The following is a 19,685-nucleotide window of genomic DNA, read 5'->3' as shown; positions in this document are numbered from 1 at the left end:
TGACCTCAACATAACTGGAATTATAATTGATATTATTGATCAGTGATTAGCACTGCATAGTTAGTCATTCACTGATGCAGGTGATCAGCATGCTGGAACAGTGGGTTGTTGTTTGCTTGTTGTTTGTTTGTTTGTTGTCTGATAAGAGCTTCTGTCAAGCCAGCCTGAAAATGCCTGCCATCTGATTTGAATTTGCATTGGAAATACCATTGGGATATCAAGCCCTGTTTCACTGAGACAATCCCCCCTCTGCAGATTATGCAATTGTGCAATTTATGTTATCAGACTATAATAATTACAGAAACAACCACTGTTTTACTGTCATTAGCCTTGGTTCTACAAGGCCAAGCAGAGTTAGCTATGGCTTGATCATTATTTATGGCTCTCTATTTCCCATCAAAAAAACATTTGTGATTTTATTTTGCATCTTGTTGCATATAGAGATGATTGGCCATAGTTACAAACCCACAAACAGTGCTTTCAATCCAAGTTATAAATAGGCCGAGTTGCCCCAGGCCATGCAAAGTCCCATTGTTGAGGAAAACTTGTCTATTAAAGCTCATTTGGTCAGCTTTAGTGGACAAGGTTACTCTACCGTTAATAGACAAGGTTACTCTACCGTTAATAGACAAGGTTTCCTAGCAGCACTAGATCTGATGATATTTGACTCTTCCTGCAATGCCCGTGGCTATCTTTTAGTTGCCAAAGAAATCTATGAATCTGTTTGGCCAGCACACACGCAATAGCCACACAAATACTGTTAGCCCAAGGCTAACAGTATTTACCAAGAACCTCTGTAGACCTTTGCATCAGACTCCCACATGACCCTCACTGTGATTATTTATGTGTCATCCTACACTTTTTCCTTCTTTTCAGAGGTTTCCTTATTTGGTTTAATCATTTATTTTTTGTAGCCCTATGTCAATTTGGTTCTTAGACCCGGGATGAATATTATGCTGACGCATACTAGTAGGCTGCCCCTGAATTTAGGCCGATTGGGTTTTGCAGGGCTAACAATAAAATGTGAGAAATGATCTGTAGACTAACTTGTGTACCAGATAAGGCTGCAAGGCTAGGGCTGGTAGTGTAGTCGAAAGTAGATGCAGGTATACATTGTAATCGCCACCTTCTCTGGATGTAAGGGTATACCCACCTATGAACCATTACCATTGAATTGTTTTGGATGGTAGATCATAGTATACCCACCTCCTAAAATGCAACTACATTTTTGCTAGAGCTATGGCAAAGCGTGGGCTAAGAATAATCAGTAATGACTAAGCACTAATCATCACATAATTCTACAAACAAATGTCAAGAACAGTGCCAGTTGATAAGACCTCCCTCACTGGTATCACCAACAGGCACTTTTCTCGATGATTGTTTGTATGGTATATAACATGATTTGTCATTTGTTTTTTAAACCCTGTGAGCAAACCAAGTATATCTTATGGGACATTAAAAATTCAAATTGCATTGAAGTTATAGTCTGCAGTACAGAAGTGATAATATAAGAGATACATATTTTATTGGACTCACTTTATCAGACTCATTTTGATCCTCTCCACTCTCAGTCTCTGACTGCAGCATAGACCCATCCTGCTCAAATTTATGTTTGATATTCTGTTTGCAGAGCATTCACCGCTGCCCAGCTCATTTATATTTGCAGGTGCAGCACATCCCCAGCCATGATTGGACTAGAGCAAGTTGGAATTCTTATCAGAGCTCATGACCCAGCGCTCTGTGGAGGCAGCTGCTGGCTACACACAGATTAATTGAAGGGTTTAATTCCAGAATTCTTTGTATCCTTTTTGGTAAACTTTTGCCGCCTGAAATTCATCAGGCAACATTCAAAAACTAGATGAGTCTGTCCAGAAAAAACAATCTTATATCAATATATCAAGGTTTTGGGAGATTGGCCAATTGGCCATCTTACCTATTAAATGATGAGTTGGGCATAGACATAGTCGGCAAAATCATCCATGTATCCCCAGTAGATCATTTGCTCTAGCGCTCCATGCTAACACTTTAGCATACGCTATGTTGAGAGACTGTAGGCACTGCTATGTGTAGCATTTGAACACCCATTAATCATTGCCACGATCATTTGGAGACATTAGTATAATTGCCGTAAACAAACAAGATCATTGCCGAGGTGATTGGCAAGGCTTTATTCTATTCAGATTTCGTGGAAAATCTGCTGGATTGCTTTAAGGCACAAAACAGGAACTGGTTATACTTTCCAAGTAATACACAATTTTATTCCTGCATAGTTTCAACTTCACGTTAGTTTACCTCAGTGGAATGCATATTCACTGTTATCAGTTCTTTTCATTCTTCTTGCTCTTCAAAACAAACACGTTGAGCGACGCCGGGGAGGAGAGTGGACAGGTAGGAACATCCTGCTTGCAACAGGGGTCTAAATGTGGTCTTAATTTTGTGAATCACAAAATGCTACACATAGCCCCTTTTAAGGAATGAAGAATAGAATGTTTTCTCATTGATAGATGTATTTTTGAAATAATATAACAGGGTTTGTAGTAGGGTTCAATGGGCCAAGGATCATGAAACTCACACATTGAGCATGTACACTTTTAATTAATTAGTTATTCTGTTTTTCTACAATTGCAATTGTTTGCAGCTGTGGGCCTGCATAATGCATATTATCCCACAGATGCATACATTGTAGCTGCTGAACTGAGAGACAGAACAGCCATATCACTGTAACCTTAGGCAAAACCATCAGCCCAGATCATACATCCATGCTTTCTTCATGCCCTCTGCATGCTAATAATTTATCTGTCGCTCCATTACACCTCAGTGCCTTTGCAACAGATGATGGACTGTCACAGTATGTGTCCTCAGTCTGTCACTGTATGGATTTTTCTTTAGGCCACGATCATTGCAACAACTGAAAGAGTTACTGTGGTGCATTCAGTATTGTTTTAGATTATAAACTACTACAGATGTATATATATTTCTCTTTGACTAGTGTCACAGACATAGACCCATATCATATCTTCATGTCATGTCATGTCAGGTTGTTGGTGCCACAGAAGGTGGTATTTGATAATGTATGCCTGCTGCGATAGTCAGATTATGCCAGGATTTCAACACCATGTGAAATCTTCGCCTGAGTCAAACTCTGCATTTACACTTTCACCGGATGTATGCCTGTTATCTGGCTTGTAAATCCATGCGCTGACAGCACAAACACATACGCACGCACGTGCACACACGCACACACACACAAACAAACGTATTCATCCTCTGCGATCAGAGCCACTAAGCATGCCATCGGCGCTCCTGGAGTGAGGGTGGCAGGCTGTCAGGCTACCTTCATCTTTTTGTCGGTTCAGTCTTCCTATATCAAGATCGATTTGTACCGTTGTTTTTTGCCCTTCAACATGGATATGGATAGGGCCACATGGGAGGCTGGGGGTTGTTATCTGCATGCTGAAAGCGATGGGCTGCGTAGGTGACATGCACCTACGCAGGAGAAAAAAACAACATTAAAAAAACATGAATCAAAAAAGTGATTTTCAGTACATGTAGAGGTACAAGAAGAAAAAAAACCTTTGCATTCCTATTTGATCGATAATGATAACAACGCCACTCACATTGGAAGTATTGATCAAGCTTTAGTCTTCAAACTTCCAAGCCTAATTGCCCCCATGAGCTAGTTACTAACAAGAAGCCATCTCAACCTAAGCAGATGTAGACAAATTTTAATGCATCATTCCTGGCTTGAAGGAAGGTTTGACATCGTTTTTTTTTTTTATTTTATTCCGGCTGCATTTTATAAAGAGCATAAGAAAGTTGATACTCAAAAGGAATGTCTGTCTTGAGGAGCGGAGGATGCTGCGAAAATAAACTTTCAACCCCATTCAATCATTTCTCTGGATTCAGCCGAGATCAGAGAGGCGGGAAACAAAGAGCAATGTTCCTGCTATGTTACAAATGGATTCCCTAACCTGTACTGCAGGTCAGTTGTCGTCAGAAAAGTGCACCACTGTTTACTCTGACACCTAGACTATCCCCAGCTGTAACGGGCAAAGCAGCCCTCAGATGGGGAGAGCTGCAATATCCGATAATGGACTGTGTTACAGAAGCAAGACCACTTGATAAATAATCTTATTTCAACCTCTCCACCTTTAAACCACTATCTCCTCTGCCAAAATGGCAAAATGGAGGAAATGTGCGTGTGTGTATGTGTGTGTGTGTGCGTACACCGCTCACATCACCAATTCTCACTTCACTCTCCAAAACCAGATAGTGCTATTGTTTTGGGTTTTTTTTCCTTTTCTCCTAAGCAGTGCTTAAAAATGCCCTCTGCTGCAGGTTTGCGGACAGGATGCACGCACAGACGAGCTGCCAGTTCTAGCGGCTGACTGATGTGTGAGACAAAGTGTGAAGTAATATGATGTGACCAGAATCCCGGTCAGACTGGTAATGCTCTCCCATCAGATGGAGCAGACAGGGGGCGATCAGAGAGCTAGACGAGGGCAGCGGGTTAAGAGAGGAGATCTGAGGCTCCTGTTACTTACTATACTGCCCTCTTCCTCTGCTCAGCTCTCCCTCTCTCTAATGTCTCATCATCTCGCCTGTTTACTCGCACTCATCTCTTTGCCCCTCCACTTATCTGGTGTGAGGGCTAGCACTGCGGGGAAGTCAGACACAAAAGACAGGAAGTCTTTGTAATACCCCTGAGCCAAGAAATATAGTCTCAGGACACCGGTGTAATGATAGCGCCCTTCTCATTGTAGTGAGGGCTGAATGATCCTCTTTGATGGGATGAGTCAATTGCGTTATTTTCCTGTGCTCTTATTCCTTATACAAGCAACTCGGCTCAAGGCTAGCCATAACTCTCTCTCTCTCTCTCTCTCTCTCTCTCTCTCTCTCTCTCTCTCTCTCTCTCTCCTCTCTCTCTCTCCTCTCTCTCTCCCCCTCTCTGACTCACAGGAAACAAGATGGAAGGATTCCTCGCATCTCTGATGAAGTAGAGCCCTCGCTAGCACACTCCCACCCTCCGTTTCCTCTTCCCTCGCTTTCTAAGGTAACAAAGGGCTCCAACCTGATACCGTCCTATTTCTAAATGTGGGATGCACCAACACAGATGCTGGCATCAGTATCTGTGTTGAGCCAATACCGATCTAAAATATCTCATCGGATATTTTCTCCCAAACTTATATCTGATGCCGAGAAGTTTAACATGTCACAAATCAAAGCAAAGCATGATTTTCTGAATTTTTCACACATTGAAGGATATTAGATTTCTCTAATCAAGAAAAATGTAGAGGAAAATTTATTATATCTAAATGAGTTTTTCCCAGTGATCCTCATATCCTAAGTCTACATTTGTTTTTTGTTAAAAGCAATTGGTCAGTTTGGTACTCGCTATTAAACTAAATAACCCCCATAACATGGGGGTTATTTGGCACTTGACCGCCATGAAATGACCAGAATATAAACTACTCACCAAGATCGGATGTATTGGCCAACACTTAAAGTTTAGTACATGGAATTGGTGTTGGCATTGAAAGGTGTTACCAGTCCATCTCTAGTCTCATTGCATCTATACAATTTTACTTCCCACTGTTTCACTGTTTTCCTCTCTCTTCCTCGCTCATCATCCCCTTCACCTGTCTCCACCAAGTCCCATTTCCCAGTGCCTAGGTGAAAGGTGTCTCTAATGGCCCCCCTGTAGCTCTAGTTGGCAGTCTGTTGTGGTGCCAGACAGAACAGTCTCTGCCCTCTGTCACAGGCTCCTGGGATGAATATAGATCTGCAGCAGCTGTTCCTGTCCACTACATACCATAGGAGGCACATTGTTAGTATTTCTGTCACACATGCAGTGGAAATACAATTTGCACAGGGCTGAATAACGTGCAGCTATATGGGGCTGGAAAGAATACACCCCTGATGACCCCTCATCAGGGGTGTGTAGCGGGGATACACACTCATCCCAGTTCATAGATAGAGTGTCAGTGAATGAAATCTCAACATCTATTTTAATTTTTTTGATTTTTGTTGCCATGTCTTCATATAAGACATGCTGACATTTACATATTTGGCTGTGTCCGCTGTCCACAGACTGTAAAATTGTAAGACCTAATGACTTTATGATGTTAAAAAGTATAGAGAGGGACTAGTGTAATTTCTAGCAAGGTAGCTTTACGCTGTGTGTGTCTATAGGGGGCATGTGTGCTGTATGTCCAAGTGTACAGGATGAAATGTTTCACACAATAGGTTTGTTAAAGGTTAGAGCTTTATAGTTTTATTGCCTTAGCAATTGCCAGCGGTTGTGGTTTAACGCTCCTTAAGTAATTCAGCCAAGTGTTTCTGAAATGAACAGAGTTGACCCAGAGGATTTAAGAAATACGGTGCCTGGATCAGAGAGATTTAGAGAATACTTAATACAGTACATTATACTGGATGTGATACGCAGAGAGGTGCTGTACTGCTGTGGCGGTCTTTTGAGCAGCATATTAATATTAATATTATCACACGGTTGTTGGCCTGTAGGTCGCAGCGTAACCATGTAGTAGCAGCTACAAAGATGGTATCTGTCTCAGAGCCTCACTGTAAGGAGCTGATGGGGTTTGGTGGCCACTTATGCATTTAAGTCAGATACCTTGCTTCAGTGTGGTTTAATGATGTGATCATAGCAGATGGCCTGAAGGTCTTACACTATTACCAGTTACAATTCAAAAATCCCTTTTCAAACAAAGGCAGTTGCTCATCCACACATGGTGAGGAGGATCCATACATATGCAATGTGTTTGCGTATCACAAACACTCACTTATTAGGTTTGCCTCGATGTTTTCATTAACCTGCTCAACTTGGTAGTTTGAACAATAATGGAGAGCTGATCATGGATTCAGAAGCCTTATGCTAAAAGGACACAGGTCAAGGTTTTTGCCTTTTAATGCATCACGCACGCTAATGCCCAGCAAAGCATAGCATCTTATTGTATAGATTAACTCTACGCTTGTTCCATTTGCAGTAGCTCGAGTTGCTGCGCCTCTTTGTCGATATTGATTGTTTACTGCTTTGTGCTTGTGTTAAGTCAGTAAGAGAGGTGCATTCAGCAGACAGAAAGCTCCATAGTTGCAGCTCTATAGACCTTAACCTCTGTGGCAATCAAGCAGCTCATCTGAGGCATTGATAGTGCAGAGGCCATCTGTCTGAGCTCCATTTGTGCTCCTCAGGCCCCAGTGGCCACAGCAAGGTCATGCGGGTCTCTGCAGCCAGACAAGATGAATGGACCCCAATGGATTTTCTCTGGCCAGAATGATAGGCTTCTGTGCCCATTGATTGACTCTCTTTGAAGTTGGGTTTTCCATTTTACTGCATTGCCTTTGAGGTTGCGGCTAACCCAGGGAGTTTAAGTGAGAGGGGGGGAATATATGGTTTGGATGCAAACCATTGGCAATTTATCTGTGGAAATTCGAATGGGGTTTTAGTAGTGAGGAGTTAATGAAGTACTGGATGGAGTCAGAGCTTTTCAATCTGTCTTCAGCTTGGAGACTGAAGAAAAAGATCAGGACTGTCGTTGGTCGTGGATAACGATGCCCCTCGTACACATACTGTATTTTGACTCAGTCAGTCAATCATTGAATCAGTCAGTCAGACACTCATGCACTCTCGCTATCTCTCCTTCACAGACACACACACACACACTCACCACAGTCACTGGTAATCAACTCAGAGAAAAGAGATGTGTAGCTTCTAAGCCCTCGGGCATTGAAACATTGAAAGCACTTTCACTGCAGAGGGCTCCTTATTGTCTCTGCGAGGGCAGGAGCCTAAACCTGAGCAGCGTAACTGCCTGGTTAAAGGAAATGAAGCCTATGAGTCTGCAAGTCTCAATCCGTCAGAGAAGCCTCCGAGTGAGACCTCTGAATCCATTCACCAAACTCTCTCTGTTTATTACTTGTCTTGGTATTTTCCAGTACATATTGTTTCATGATGTCACCGCGTAGTTACCACTGAAACCAAGCAGGATCATAGAACAGTAGGTTGACTTTGCTAACGGCTTGAGCTGAAGTGTCGCACTAACCTATGCAGATTCACAATCAGTATGCTTTCTAACTGAATCATAGCCGTTGCGCACAGTGTGAACCTGAATTGTTAATTAATTTCTCCCCTGAATTCTGCTGTCGTACAACAATTATACATGATCATCAGGCACGCATATGATTAGGATTCAATAATTGTTCTCAAATCCCAGGTTGGCCTTCAGCATAAGCCAGTCTAGACCTGTGTAAACAGACAGGCAGTAATGAAATGTAACCTCATGATGAGACAATGTTATAAAAACCAACCTAATCTGGTGCTGAACCACTTGCAGTTGCACGTTCCACTGAAAGCTGTCTCTAATGAATATAAATCTTTATCAAGAGTGTGTCCCATTCAAAGCATGAAACCTCTCCTCATTTTGTCTACTTCCCATTGAGTCTCCTCTGGGGAAATCAGTGGGTTAGCTGATTGTGTTTAATTTTCATCGCAAAATGTGGAGCCATTAACATATATGAATGCAATCTGTGCTCTGGAGAGCTTCCAGCAAGGTGTTTTTTGTATAGTTAGAAGTAGGTCAGTGTTTGTTGATATCTGATAGTGGAAGTGCGCCTGATGGAGAGAGCTGCACAGACAAGGCTCTGCTTTCACAGAACAACACCTCCCTTTTCTCTCTCTCTTTCTCCTTTCACCGTATTTGCCTCCCGCTCCTATCTCTCTCTATATCTCTCCTTTTCCTCCTCTATCTCCCGCTATCTCTTGTTCTCTCTTATGGTGCCCATGTTTAGCCATGCACAGATGAATTTGGAGGCACTGACGTTAGCTGAATCTTCCACCAGGCTGTGGCAGCTACACACGCAGAGAACTGGACTGCCTTTCCGTCTCGCATATCTCCCCTGGTGGGAGTGATAACACTTGGAGCTTTCACAGCGTTGTTTTCTTACCAAGAACACGATGCAGTGAAAGATGCCTGATGCATTCCCCTATAGTTGCGATTGCAAAGCCCGTATTGACGTTTCCTATCCTGTCATCATGGCTGCTTCATGTTATCAAGCTTGGATTGTGAAAATATCTTGGCAAGAAAAGGAGTGGAAATATCTGTTTGAGCTATGAAAATGTGAGTCTGTGATATGGTCAGTCAGTTAGTTCATAGAGAAACCACCACAGAAGAAGTAGCTCTTTGAACCTACAGCAGCACTTTAGGTGTAGTTAACTCACTTCTCTTCATGTGCTATAAAATGTATAGAAATGTGCTGACCTCATGGGTGTTGTTAGTTAATGCAGTATTCAAGTTTGTTTTTAACCACTTTCAAGGTAAAAGAAATGCCTGTGCTGACCTGTTTTTATGTTTATGGTTGTAAATTTCCTAGTGTGTGTGTGTGTGTGTGTGTGTGTGTGTGTGTGTGTGTGTGTGTGTGCGTGTGTGTGTGTGTGTGTGTGTGTGTGAGATGAAAGAAAGGGGAAGAGAATCGTCTCACTATGATATGGCAAAAAAGAGAACTATGCAGTTTTTGTGTGTGTGTCTGCATGCAAGTGTGTGTGTGTGTGTGTGTGTTGCGTGAAAGAGAGGAAGAAAGAGAGAAGATAGTTGTGCAGTATACACAGGGAGGGGAGAAACATTGTTCCTCCCTTGCTCGTACTTCCCAGAGAACAGCTGTGTGTGTGTGTGTGTGTGTGTGTTTGTGGAGAGGGGTGAAAAGAGGAAGGGAGGGAACGGATATTCTTATATTAAGGCATATGCTCTTATACCTCACACAGACGTATGGATTCTGATGGACAGCTATTTCAACTTTTCTGTCCCAGTTTTCTTGCCTGAGTGACAGTGAGTGTGAATCGTCATTGTCAATCTCGCCCTTCTCCTCGTGGCTGACAGTGACATCAACACCCTCACTCTTGTCAGCTTGCCTGCGTCCGTGCTTGTGGAACGATGACTGAGCTTAGGATAGCTAAGAATGCCTTATTGGGTGGATTGTTGCACAGTCCCACCAGTAATCCCTCTCACAAGAGACGATGCCACAGTGACGTGAGTAGTTTTTTGGTTTTTGGATTTATTTATTTTTTTGCTGTAGATAGTTGCTTGTTCACTTTGTCAGTTAATGTTAAATATATTAATATACTTAAGCGTTCTTACAGCTGTAGTACAATGAGGTTTGACAATGTGTCAACTAACCTTGTCTTCACATGTAGCTTAGAGACAGAAAGTCACAGTTTGTTGCAGTAGAACAGTAGAAATGAGCTTGCTGTGGATTACATACATAGATAAGTGACTCTCTTTACTGCTGCCTCCAGTTCTGTTATAAACCTACTACTTATTAGCCTTATGATGATCCCCATACAGACAGACTCAACTGTGTGTTTGTGTCTCAGAGGGTGCCGGATGCTTATTTGTTTATTTCGATGTGTCTTGCCAAAACAATGTTTGCGAATTCCTTAAATTAAGTACTTATATTGAGGCTGTGAAAGTTCTGCTCTGTAGCAGCACCTCCACAATCCATGGGTGCATTTCTGTCTTTGAGTGACACAACACTGATATGGTCACATTGGGATCTGAGTGATTCACTGGTAATCTGGTCAGCATAGGATGAGGCTGATGTTTGTTTTGCAGTCGGTAGCAGTAGCTCCCTGAATATCATATGGCACTGTTTATTTTCACATGGAACAATGGACTGAGGCTGCACCTTTGGCTGTATTGGGTCAGGGCCAGGTGTGTGTGTGTGTGTGTGTGTGTGTGTGTGTGAGACCCGTATTCAAGTTTTTGTGTGTTTTAACATATAAGAGCACATTGTGCTTAGTGTGTATTCATGGGTGTGCATATGCATACATGCGTGTATATGTGCATGCTTTAGTATGTGCATGTGTGTGTGTATGCATACATGTATGCACGTTTATGTATTTGTGTGTGTCTGTGCCTGTGTGTGTGTGTGTGTGTGTGTGTGTGTGTGTGTGTGTGTTTTGCGTGCCCTGCAGAGCCCCCCCAGTAAATTTAAGCTGTCATGTGGAAACATCAGCTTGGCACTTCAGTCCACTTGTGTTACATGGTGAACAGAGGGCTCACCCGACAACAAGCCCTGCTGTCAGGGCCACTGTGATCCTCCCTGCCTTCATCTCAGGATGGAGCTGCTTAAAATCCACAACGTGGCCTCTGCTGATTAGAAGTGCTCGCCTGCGGGTATTCCTACTATTTTGTTCTGTACAGATACCTCTGCTAATTGGACAATTCACTGAATCGTGTTTTGTGGCAGGGCTGTGCCGCTGCTCTGTGGCTGACTTTTAATTATAAATCTGATGGCAGGATTGACGCCTCTCCATCTAATGGGCGGCTCTGGTACTGGAATACCCTCTGGGCACAATTGATTACAAAACATTAAGATTATCCCACGGTTCACATGAAATCCAGTTGTCAAACCGTTCATGTCAATTTGTTTTCATTTCCTCATTCGTGCAGTCTATATCTGTAAGCAGTTGGCCTGTTACCTAATAAGTTAAGTGTGTGTCATTCACGTAACTAGAGTGCCTCAGACACGCAGCAACAAAACTGGAGTGTCTTGCAGCTAATTTGGCCCACGGACCCAGTCAGATGTGCTGTTGGCTGTAGCAACAGAGAGAAACACCATGGAGCTTTGAGGCTCATTTTCTCTTGAGAGAGTAAGCTGTTTTGCAGGGCGTTTGTCTTCAAGCGTGGAGGAATGATTCTCCCAGCGCTGAATGGAGCCTCAGTGAGATTGGTGTCGAGACGGCACCTCGGTGGGGTGGGTGATGCGTTAGAGGGCGCCTCCTTAGTGAAATATGGGGTCAGAGGTGTCAGACATTCTAACAGTAGGTCTGGTTCTCTTGAGACTGTAAAGCCTGCTCTTTAAATGTACGGACGAGGAGGACCTTTTTGACCGCAGGGCAAGCATATCACACACAACACAGCAAACCATCACATCTATGTCCCTTTTTGGATCTGTCTCGACTCTCCCCCCCAGACCTCGGACCTGTTTGCCATGATCGAGAGGATGCAGGTATGGTAAATGGTCTCCTGGCTCTTTTGTACTCCCTGCCCGAACTTGTACTTCCTCCTACCCAGGCTTTAATGAAATGACATCCTCAGAATTTGATTTCCTTTGGACGTAAAAGTCCCATTCTTTTCTATTTCGAGACTTCTGTTTTTCTGCTCTTTTCCCTGATATTTTTGTATTCCAGTTCACATCCCTGCCCCTCCAACACTTTTGTGTGTCTCTGTGTAGCTCTCATTTTTTTGTGTTTCTTTTTGCTATTAATGTTTTTTTTTTTAGGATTTACAGCAATGTATAAGGCATCCCCTTAGGCTGTCTTTAAACACACGAGGATTAAAATGTGCTGAACAGAGCCTTTGTGTTTTCTCTTCACAGCCGGGTCGTTTTGTCTGTCATCAGAGGGTGAAATGCCATGATATTTTTTAATATGCTGTGGTGGTGTTGTAGGAATGCAGTTGGTTATGTAGTTGGTTATGTTCTGCCCTGCATCTTTCAACAACGGCGTCTTTTCAGAAGTACAAGTACCTGAAGCAAGAACAGTAATAGATTCTGAAACAGCCTTTGAATAGATATCAACACAGTATAAACAGAAAGCTTGATCTAAGAGCGGCTTTGACAGTACATCAATGGAGGCATCTACTTTTAACAGAATTTTCAATTAAAAATGTAAGAATTCTTTTGATCTGCAATAAACTTGTCTAAACATAAAATGATTTTAAAACAGAATGATTTTTCTGTTTCATGTTTATCTAAGTGGCCGTAAAGCTTGTCAAATTGACTTTGTAGCATTGGTATTGCCATGGCCAACTTGATTATGAAAACCAGATTGAAAGTGCTATTCATTTATGTATAACTGTATAACTGTCTGCTATAGTAGTATCTCTGTTGGCAACATGATGCTGAACTAATCACATAGATGTTATTTCAGCGTATAATGAGTGAAACGCAGGGTTAAACAACAGCATCTTTCAAAAAGACTAGTGCCAGAACCAAGAAGAGTAATAGGCACGAAAGGCCTGATGCATAGGCGTGAAAACATTACAAATACAACTATTTTAATTGAATTGAATGTTTAAGGCTCTATTGAGGTACATAGAGATTTTTATTTTTCATTCAAACTTTATTCATCCAGTTTTATATGTCTCATTTAAACCTCAAAACATAGCTAAATTGTCAGTTTTAAATAACTGCCTAAACGCTATAAAAAACTGGATGGCAGATAATTTCTTACAGCTAAATGCAGACAAAACAGAAATCCTTATTGCTGCCCCTCCTAGTCTTGTCCCTAAGATGAGGGATGGTCTTGGGTCTCTTACCTTATCGGTTAAACCCTCCATAAGAAATCTAGGTGTCACTATGGACCAGGCTCTGACTCTGGACCAACATGTCAAGTGTCTGATTCGCTCTTGTTTTTTCCAGCTGAGAAACATTGCAAAGCTCAGGCCCATTGTGTCTCAAGCGGAGACGGAAATGTTAATTCATGCTTTTATATCGTCCCGTCTTGATTATTGTAACTCCCTTTTCACCTGCCTCAGCAAAACATCCCTGGATCGTTTACAAGTGGTCCAAAATGCTGCTGCTAAACTCTTGACCAGGTCCTCCAAAAGGTCTCATGTGACACCGATTCTGACTGACTCTCACTGGCTCCCCATCAAATTCAGAATCCAATTCAAAGTCCTTGTGATCTCCTATAGAGCTCTGCATGGTCAGGCACCTGCCTACATTAGAGATCTATGCAGCCCTATGTCACCAGCAGGTCTCTAAGGTCCTCTGATCAGGGTTTGCTGGTTGTTCCTCAATCTAGGCTAAAAACTAAAGGAGACTGTGCTTTTGAGGTTGTGGCTCCTAAACTTTGGAACTCTCTCCCTCTGGACTTAAGATCTGTGGACACTGTGGACACCTTTAAAAAGCAGCTCAAGACCCATTTGTGTAATTTTCTATTTACTTTTGTTTTTATTGTGTTTTATGTCTGTATCTATGTTTATGCTTTATTTCCTCTGTGAAGCACTTTGTGACGTCTCTGCTCTCGAAAGGTGCTATATAAATAAAGTTACTTACTTACTTACTTTACTTCCATTAAGATCAAGGATAGTTTACAGAAGCAAGACCTGGACAACAGGCAGAACTACAGTAATATCGTATTCTATTATAAGTAACATTCTCAGAAGAAATGTAAGAGGAAAGGGGGCAGGAAAGAGAGAGGAACAGTGGCGCAGTCTTCACAGAATGAACTTAATGAACACATCGACTTCCAACTTTTTCATCTTCCATAGTCCAAAAAAAAAAAAAATCAAAGAGTGTCAAGTTTCGTAAGTTTCAAACGTTGCTGCAGGGTATTCCACGCAAAGAGGGGCACACATCAGGAAGGCTTTGTTACTCATCTCTGTCTGTGCTTTGGGAACAGTTGGTAGATGTGAGTCAGCAGAATAAGAATAGATAGAATAGATAGAAAGCCTTGTTTAGCCTTGTTGGGCCCTTAAGTGGAATTGTGGCTGATGATATCTGCAGTCTGGCTTAATGGAAACACCTTCCCTGTTGTCCTGGACCTCCAACACTCTCCTGCTTATCTTCTTACCCTCTGCAAACTCTCCCATATCTCTCCACTTTTGCTTCCTCTTTCTGTGCTCCATCTGGTGATTGAGGTTGTGTGTTACGTAAACATGAATAATGGTTACATAGAATTATCTCCCGCTATCACATTGCAGAGGAACATTATGTGCTACTTGGCAATCAAAAATATTGTGTGTGTGAATATTGTGCCCGTCCACAAGTGTCTACCTGTTTCGTCAATATTTCACCTGCTCCCTCGGTATCTCTCTTTTACTCTCTCTCTCCCCACAGGGTAGCAGAATGGATGAGCAGCGATGCCCCCTCCCTCCCCCCCTCAAAGTGAGTCCCGAATCCTCACATCTCCCCGTAGGCCACAGGCTGGTAAAACCTCCGTAAAGGCAGAGCTTTAAACCTGTCCTTATCAGCTGTCAGGCAGGGTTTAGGATGCTCACCGCCTGAGTTAGGAACTCGACGGGACTAGAGCCGCAAAATCCTCAGCCATCCTATCGCCGAGGCAGGCTAATGTGGTTGGAATAGAAGACTCTGTAAGATATCCTCAGCGGGAGGCCTGGGGTCAGGTCAGAATGCATTTATTGTTGTGGGATGTCAAAAATCTGACATTTTTTGAGGGGTTGGCTACTCACAAATCTGTATTATCTGCTTGTGGAGTTGGAATTCGTATGAACTGGTTAGAAGACTGAAACGTATGGACTAACGTGTGTGTATGTGTATACAGTGAAGTATTGGCCAGTATTGGAGAGATTTAGTAGTTTTACAATGCTAGTGGCATAAACAATTAAAGGAAAACTCCACCCTAACATTGTTAAAAAAACAGGTATTGCTTTTACTATGCTATCACTACTCTCTCTATTTACACATATAACCCACAACTGAATAGAACAGGTTCAGGCTCGTTCTGTGTGGGTTGTTGAAAGGCATTCTGGGAAATGTAGGAAATCACCAAGTACAGAAGGAGACATCATTTTCCTTTATGTACTGAAGGATTCATTATTATGTTACATCCATTGACATGTGTCTGGATTGATTGTTGACTTGAAATGAGGCATCTCTCCCACCCAACACAACACAACAGTATGGCTGCACATCTACTGGGGAATCCCTCTTTATGACGCTGGTTTATTTTTCTTGTTATTTTCAAAGGAAAGGACATGCTGTTCCTTGTTCACAACAGTACTGTGAGCTTTTAGCACCCAGAGCATGGGGTGCCAGAAATTATAAAACATTTCAACTTTTGGCAAATGACTGTCATGCTTAAATGGGTTCTCAATAGTCATAAAGCAACAGCAGGAGCCATGACCAGTGATTCCCGCGAGCTTCTGTTCAGCGTTACTTGATAAAACGGGGAAAAAAAACAGTCCAGTGGATGAAAGAGAGAACTATTAGGCAGTTGTCTGCAATGCCGTAAGCGTGGCCTCTGTCATGTTTACAGGACATGAATAATAACCCTAAACGAAGCAGAACTGCATGCTATCCCTAGTTGGTACGATGGTACGTCACACTGTTTGTGCACTTTGCTATTTTTCTGAAAGAACCACAACTAAAACCATGATTAGAATCTACTGTTTGTCAGCTAGGTTCTTCGCACACCTATACCAGGAGACAGGTGTGTAGGAGAAGACTTGGAAACTGACAGAACATGTGAAGAGACTCCCGCACACAGTCTATACTTGCAATTAAAACATTTTATTGAAAAATGGCAACGTTTCGGTTCTTCGGAGACCTTCGTCAGGCAAATACTTTTTCACAATGAGAGGCCATGCTATATAGGGGTACTGCTCAGTCAAATAGGATACAGAATTACCTCAAGAAAGTACAAATAATATATGAATTCACATGCACAATTAACTACATATTTCATATTAAACCATCATACATGCCGTAGTTCACAAAAAACTGAAGCCAAAAATGCAGCACATATACATACAGTAGCTTTACATCCAGGAGGACACATCTGCAAAGAGGCCTTTATATACATGTACACATACATACATCATTAGAATTACCATTTGCAGAAGCACACCATAAATTGTATGGAAGAAACTGTTACAACTCTACCAGTGAATTCACAGAAAGAAGAAGTAGACCCATGGGAGCCAGTGTTTGTAGGGTATGGATCCAGTAGGCCTCATGCTGTCTTAGTAATAGATCATGGTCACCGCCCATCAGCTTGACTCATATTCATTTCCTTCCCTGCAGACAGAAGAGGATTACATCCCTTACCCCAGCGTTCATGAGGTACACACAATGGACAGTAGACACACATATTCAAAAATACACCCTCTACTTAATTTAGATGTATAAAATACACTCAGAAGTACAAAAAACACATATTTTCTGCACATTGGAGGTGGTTAGGCACTTGATGCAACGCACAAACCTTAATCAAAAGTAACAATCATTCTAAACATGTATTGTCCATCCCTGCGTCAGGTTCTGGGTCGTACCAGCCCTTTCCCACTCATCCTGCTGCCCCAGTTTGGAGGCTACTGGATTGAGGGGACCAATCATGAGCCTAAAGACCCCCCAGAGGCCGAGCAGCCCCCCTGTCCCGCCTCCCACATCAAACTGGAGACCAACAGCACTGCCAAGATCTACAGGAAGCAGTTCATGGGGAAGGTGAGGATGGAAACGCGGTTTGGTTTCATACACTGCAGAAATATCTTAATTCATTTAATCTAGTACTGAGTCTTAAAATCTTATTTTTCTTAAGACAAGTGAAAAAAAATCTACCAATGGGCTGAGATAATTTCACTTGTTTTCAATGCAAATAAACTTGTTTCAAGGATTTTCTTGAATTTGGTGTCATTTTCCTGATACTAGTGAAGTGATCTGCCGCATTCTGCCTTGTTTTGAGATGTTGACACGTGTTTCTAGAAAATTACTGAAACAAGTTAAACTGCATTAGAAAGAAGTGTGGAATTTTCACATCCAAGTAGCAGAATTTTTCACTTGCTTTAAGAAAAATTTGATTTTAACACTGAATATGAGATGACTTGTTAAGACAGACATTTTTGAATGCCTTGTCAAGTGGAAATCAAGGAAAAAACAGAAACGATCCAGAGAGAGTTTGTATAGAATTAAGGGTTGATGGACATCATTTTGTGTGCGTTTTTTAGCATTTGATCACCTTTGCACCCATGTGGGACACAGAGGGCCACTGGTCAACACACAAGGACCAAGGTGTGGGTGTAGCAAAGAGATGAGGGGGGGAAACAAACAGTTACCACTTCTGTTTGCTCCGGAGTGACAATCACAGTCGCTGTTCCCATGCAAAGCGTCCTTTGAATCAGTCTGTTGTGAATACTCTCTACTCTGTTGTTGGTACTGTGTCCCATTCGCTGTCATCCATCCCACACAGATCAAGTGAAAAGAGGCGCATAAAATGTATATAGCACACCTAGGGAATGTAAGGAAGATGATGTTCACTGCCATCACTTTATTGTCTGAGTAAAGAAACAAACCGCCCAACTATAAGGATATCTGCTCTATATGTATATATCCAAGCAGTCATGCATTCAAAATGAGATACAGAAAAGTACATTATATGTTTCCAGGGAGAGTTCCAAAACTACTCTCCTTAATGGGAAGACTGTGTTACTTACATTTCTATTTTATTATTGTGTTTTTGTTTTTATTATTTTCTGTGACACCCACTGCTCGTTGCTGGAGGAGCTGTTATCCTTACATGAAAGTTTCTTCTGTTTATCTCCCCCCAGGAGCACTTTAATTATTACACCATGGACACTGCTCTGGGCCACTTGGTCTTTTCCATGAAGTATGATGTCATTGGGGATCAGGAGCATCTGCGCTTGATGCTACGGTACAACTTCCTATTATCTTTATCTCTGACCTGTTTTCCCTCCCTTGCTTGTTCATTCTTCTTCTGTTGCTTGTCCTCTCTTTATCATGGCTCTTCTTCCTTGTAATTTTCCTCATTTCTCTGCCTTTATCTCTCTTTTCTTTTTTCCTCTCTTTCTCTCTCTCTCTCTCTCTCTCTCTCTCTCTCTCTCTCTCTCTCTCTCTCTCTCTCTCTCTCTCTCCCTTTATTTGCCCTAGTTTGCACAAAGCGCTGCTTTAGTAGTGGATAGCCATTAGCATCTGGCCAGCAGAAAGTGTTTGATAACACCTGACCTAGTGGACATCTGCTCCATCCAGCTTCTAATGGTGTTTGTTAAAGTCACAGTGAAGTGGAAAAATGACTTTTCACCTTGTTAGCTAATCCTCCTTATCATAGCATACACCTGTTTAACAATAAATGGCAAACAAAAATAGAAAATAAAAATTTTCTTACATTTTTATCTCAAAATCTTGTTACTTGTACTTTCCGGAAAACAGCATGTTTTTTGTTGTTACTTCATGGCATACCAGAAGACGTACATCAAATTTCCAAATAATACCATCACAGATTTGGTATTGTGGTGCATTTTTGGGTGTTCTCCCCCAAAAACCCTGTTTTCTTTTCCTACGACACCATGTTTGCATCCCGGTGGTTGGAATTTATTAATTTGGAAGAATATAGAATTTGTGACAGCTCAAGATTATGATCACAAAGCATTGTTGAACTTTGAGCTGTCCCGCCCCCAACATCCTGTTTCAACCACAAATATGCCGAATTAAGCAAGAGATCATCGAAATGCCATTTCCTCGTGACCTTAATGATTCCTCTTCTAAAGTACCACGCAGTACCAGATCACTGCGTGGTTAACTTTGCAGAACATTACAGTAGAAGAGAATGGCTGTATTCGGCAGCTCCCTGGTGTGAATGTGTGTGTGTGTGTGTGTGTGTGTGTGTGTGTGTGTGTGTGAGTCAGGGCATTGCTAAAAAATAGCATGCGCGCTCACTCAAACCTCCCAGTATAAATAAAGATAAAAAAATACTTTGCACTGTGCCACAGGGCAAGCAGCACTCGGCACACTATTCATCTTTGTTGTACCAGCATAATCACGCCCACCCACCTTCACCCAACTTCGCGCTCACTCACTGTGAAATACTCCACTCCTCCACATTCTACTAATGATGGAGTAGGAGGCAGGGGAGGGAGGCAGAACTCGGTGCATCATCTAACCTGTGAATTAATTTTAGCACCCAAGAGACTCCA

General features: G+C 42.1%; 1 protein-coding gene across 3 annotated transcripts in view; it reads left to right on the top strand.

Moving 5' to 3' along the window:
• rap1gapb (RAP1 GTPase activating protein b) overlaps positions 1-19,685 on the top strand; it is a 62,204-nt gene that overhangs the window by 26,219 nt on the left and 16,300 nt on the right. For 2 of the 3 annotated variants that reach the window (XM_078283362.1, XM_071903933.2), the window contains exons 3-7: positions 4,960-5,053; positions 14,857-14,904; positions 16,783-16,821; positions 17,017-17,202; positions 18,303-18,406. In XM_078283362.1, the coding sequence (XP_078139488.1) occupies positions 4,960-5,053; positions 14,857-14,904; positions 16,783-16,821; positions 17,017-17,202; positions 18,303-18,406 (471 nt within the window). Of the gene's footprint in view, positions 1-4,959; positions 5,054-11,915; positions 12,022-14,856; positions 14,905-16,782; positions 16,822-17,016; positions 17,203-18,302; positions 18,407-19,685 lie in introns of those variants that run through there. The other variant, XM_078283363.1, reaches the window with a different exon arrangement.

Source organism: Centroberyx gerrardi, chromosome 5 (genome assembly GCF_048128805.1).
Source record: "Centroberyx gerrardi isolate f3 chromosome 5, fCenGer3.hap1.cur.20231027, whole genome shotgun sequence".
Taxonomy (NCBI): domain Eukaryota; kingdom Metazoa; phylum Chordata; class Actinopteri; order Beryciformes; family Berycidae; genus Centroberyx; species Centroberyx gerrardi.
This window is presented reverse-complemented; position numbering and strand designations above follow the sequence as displayed.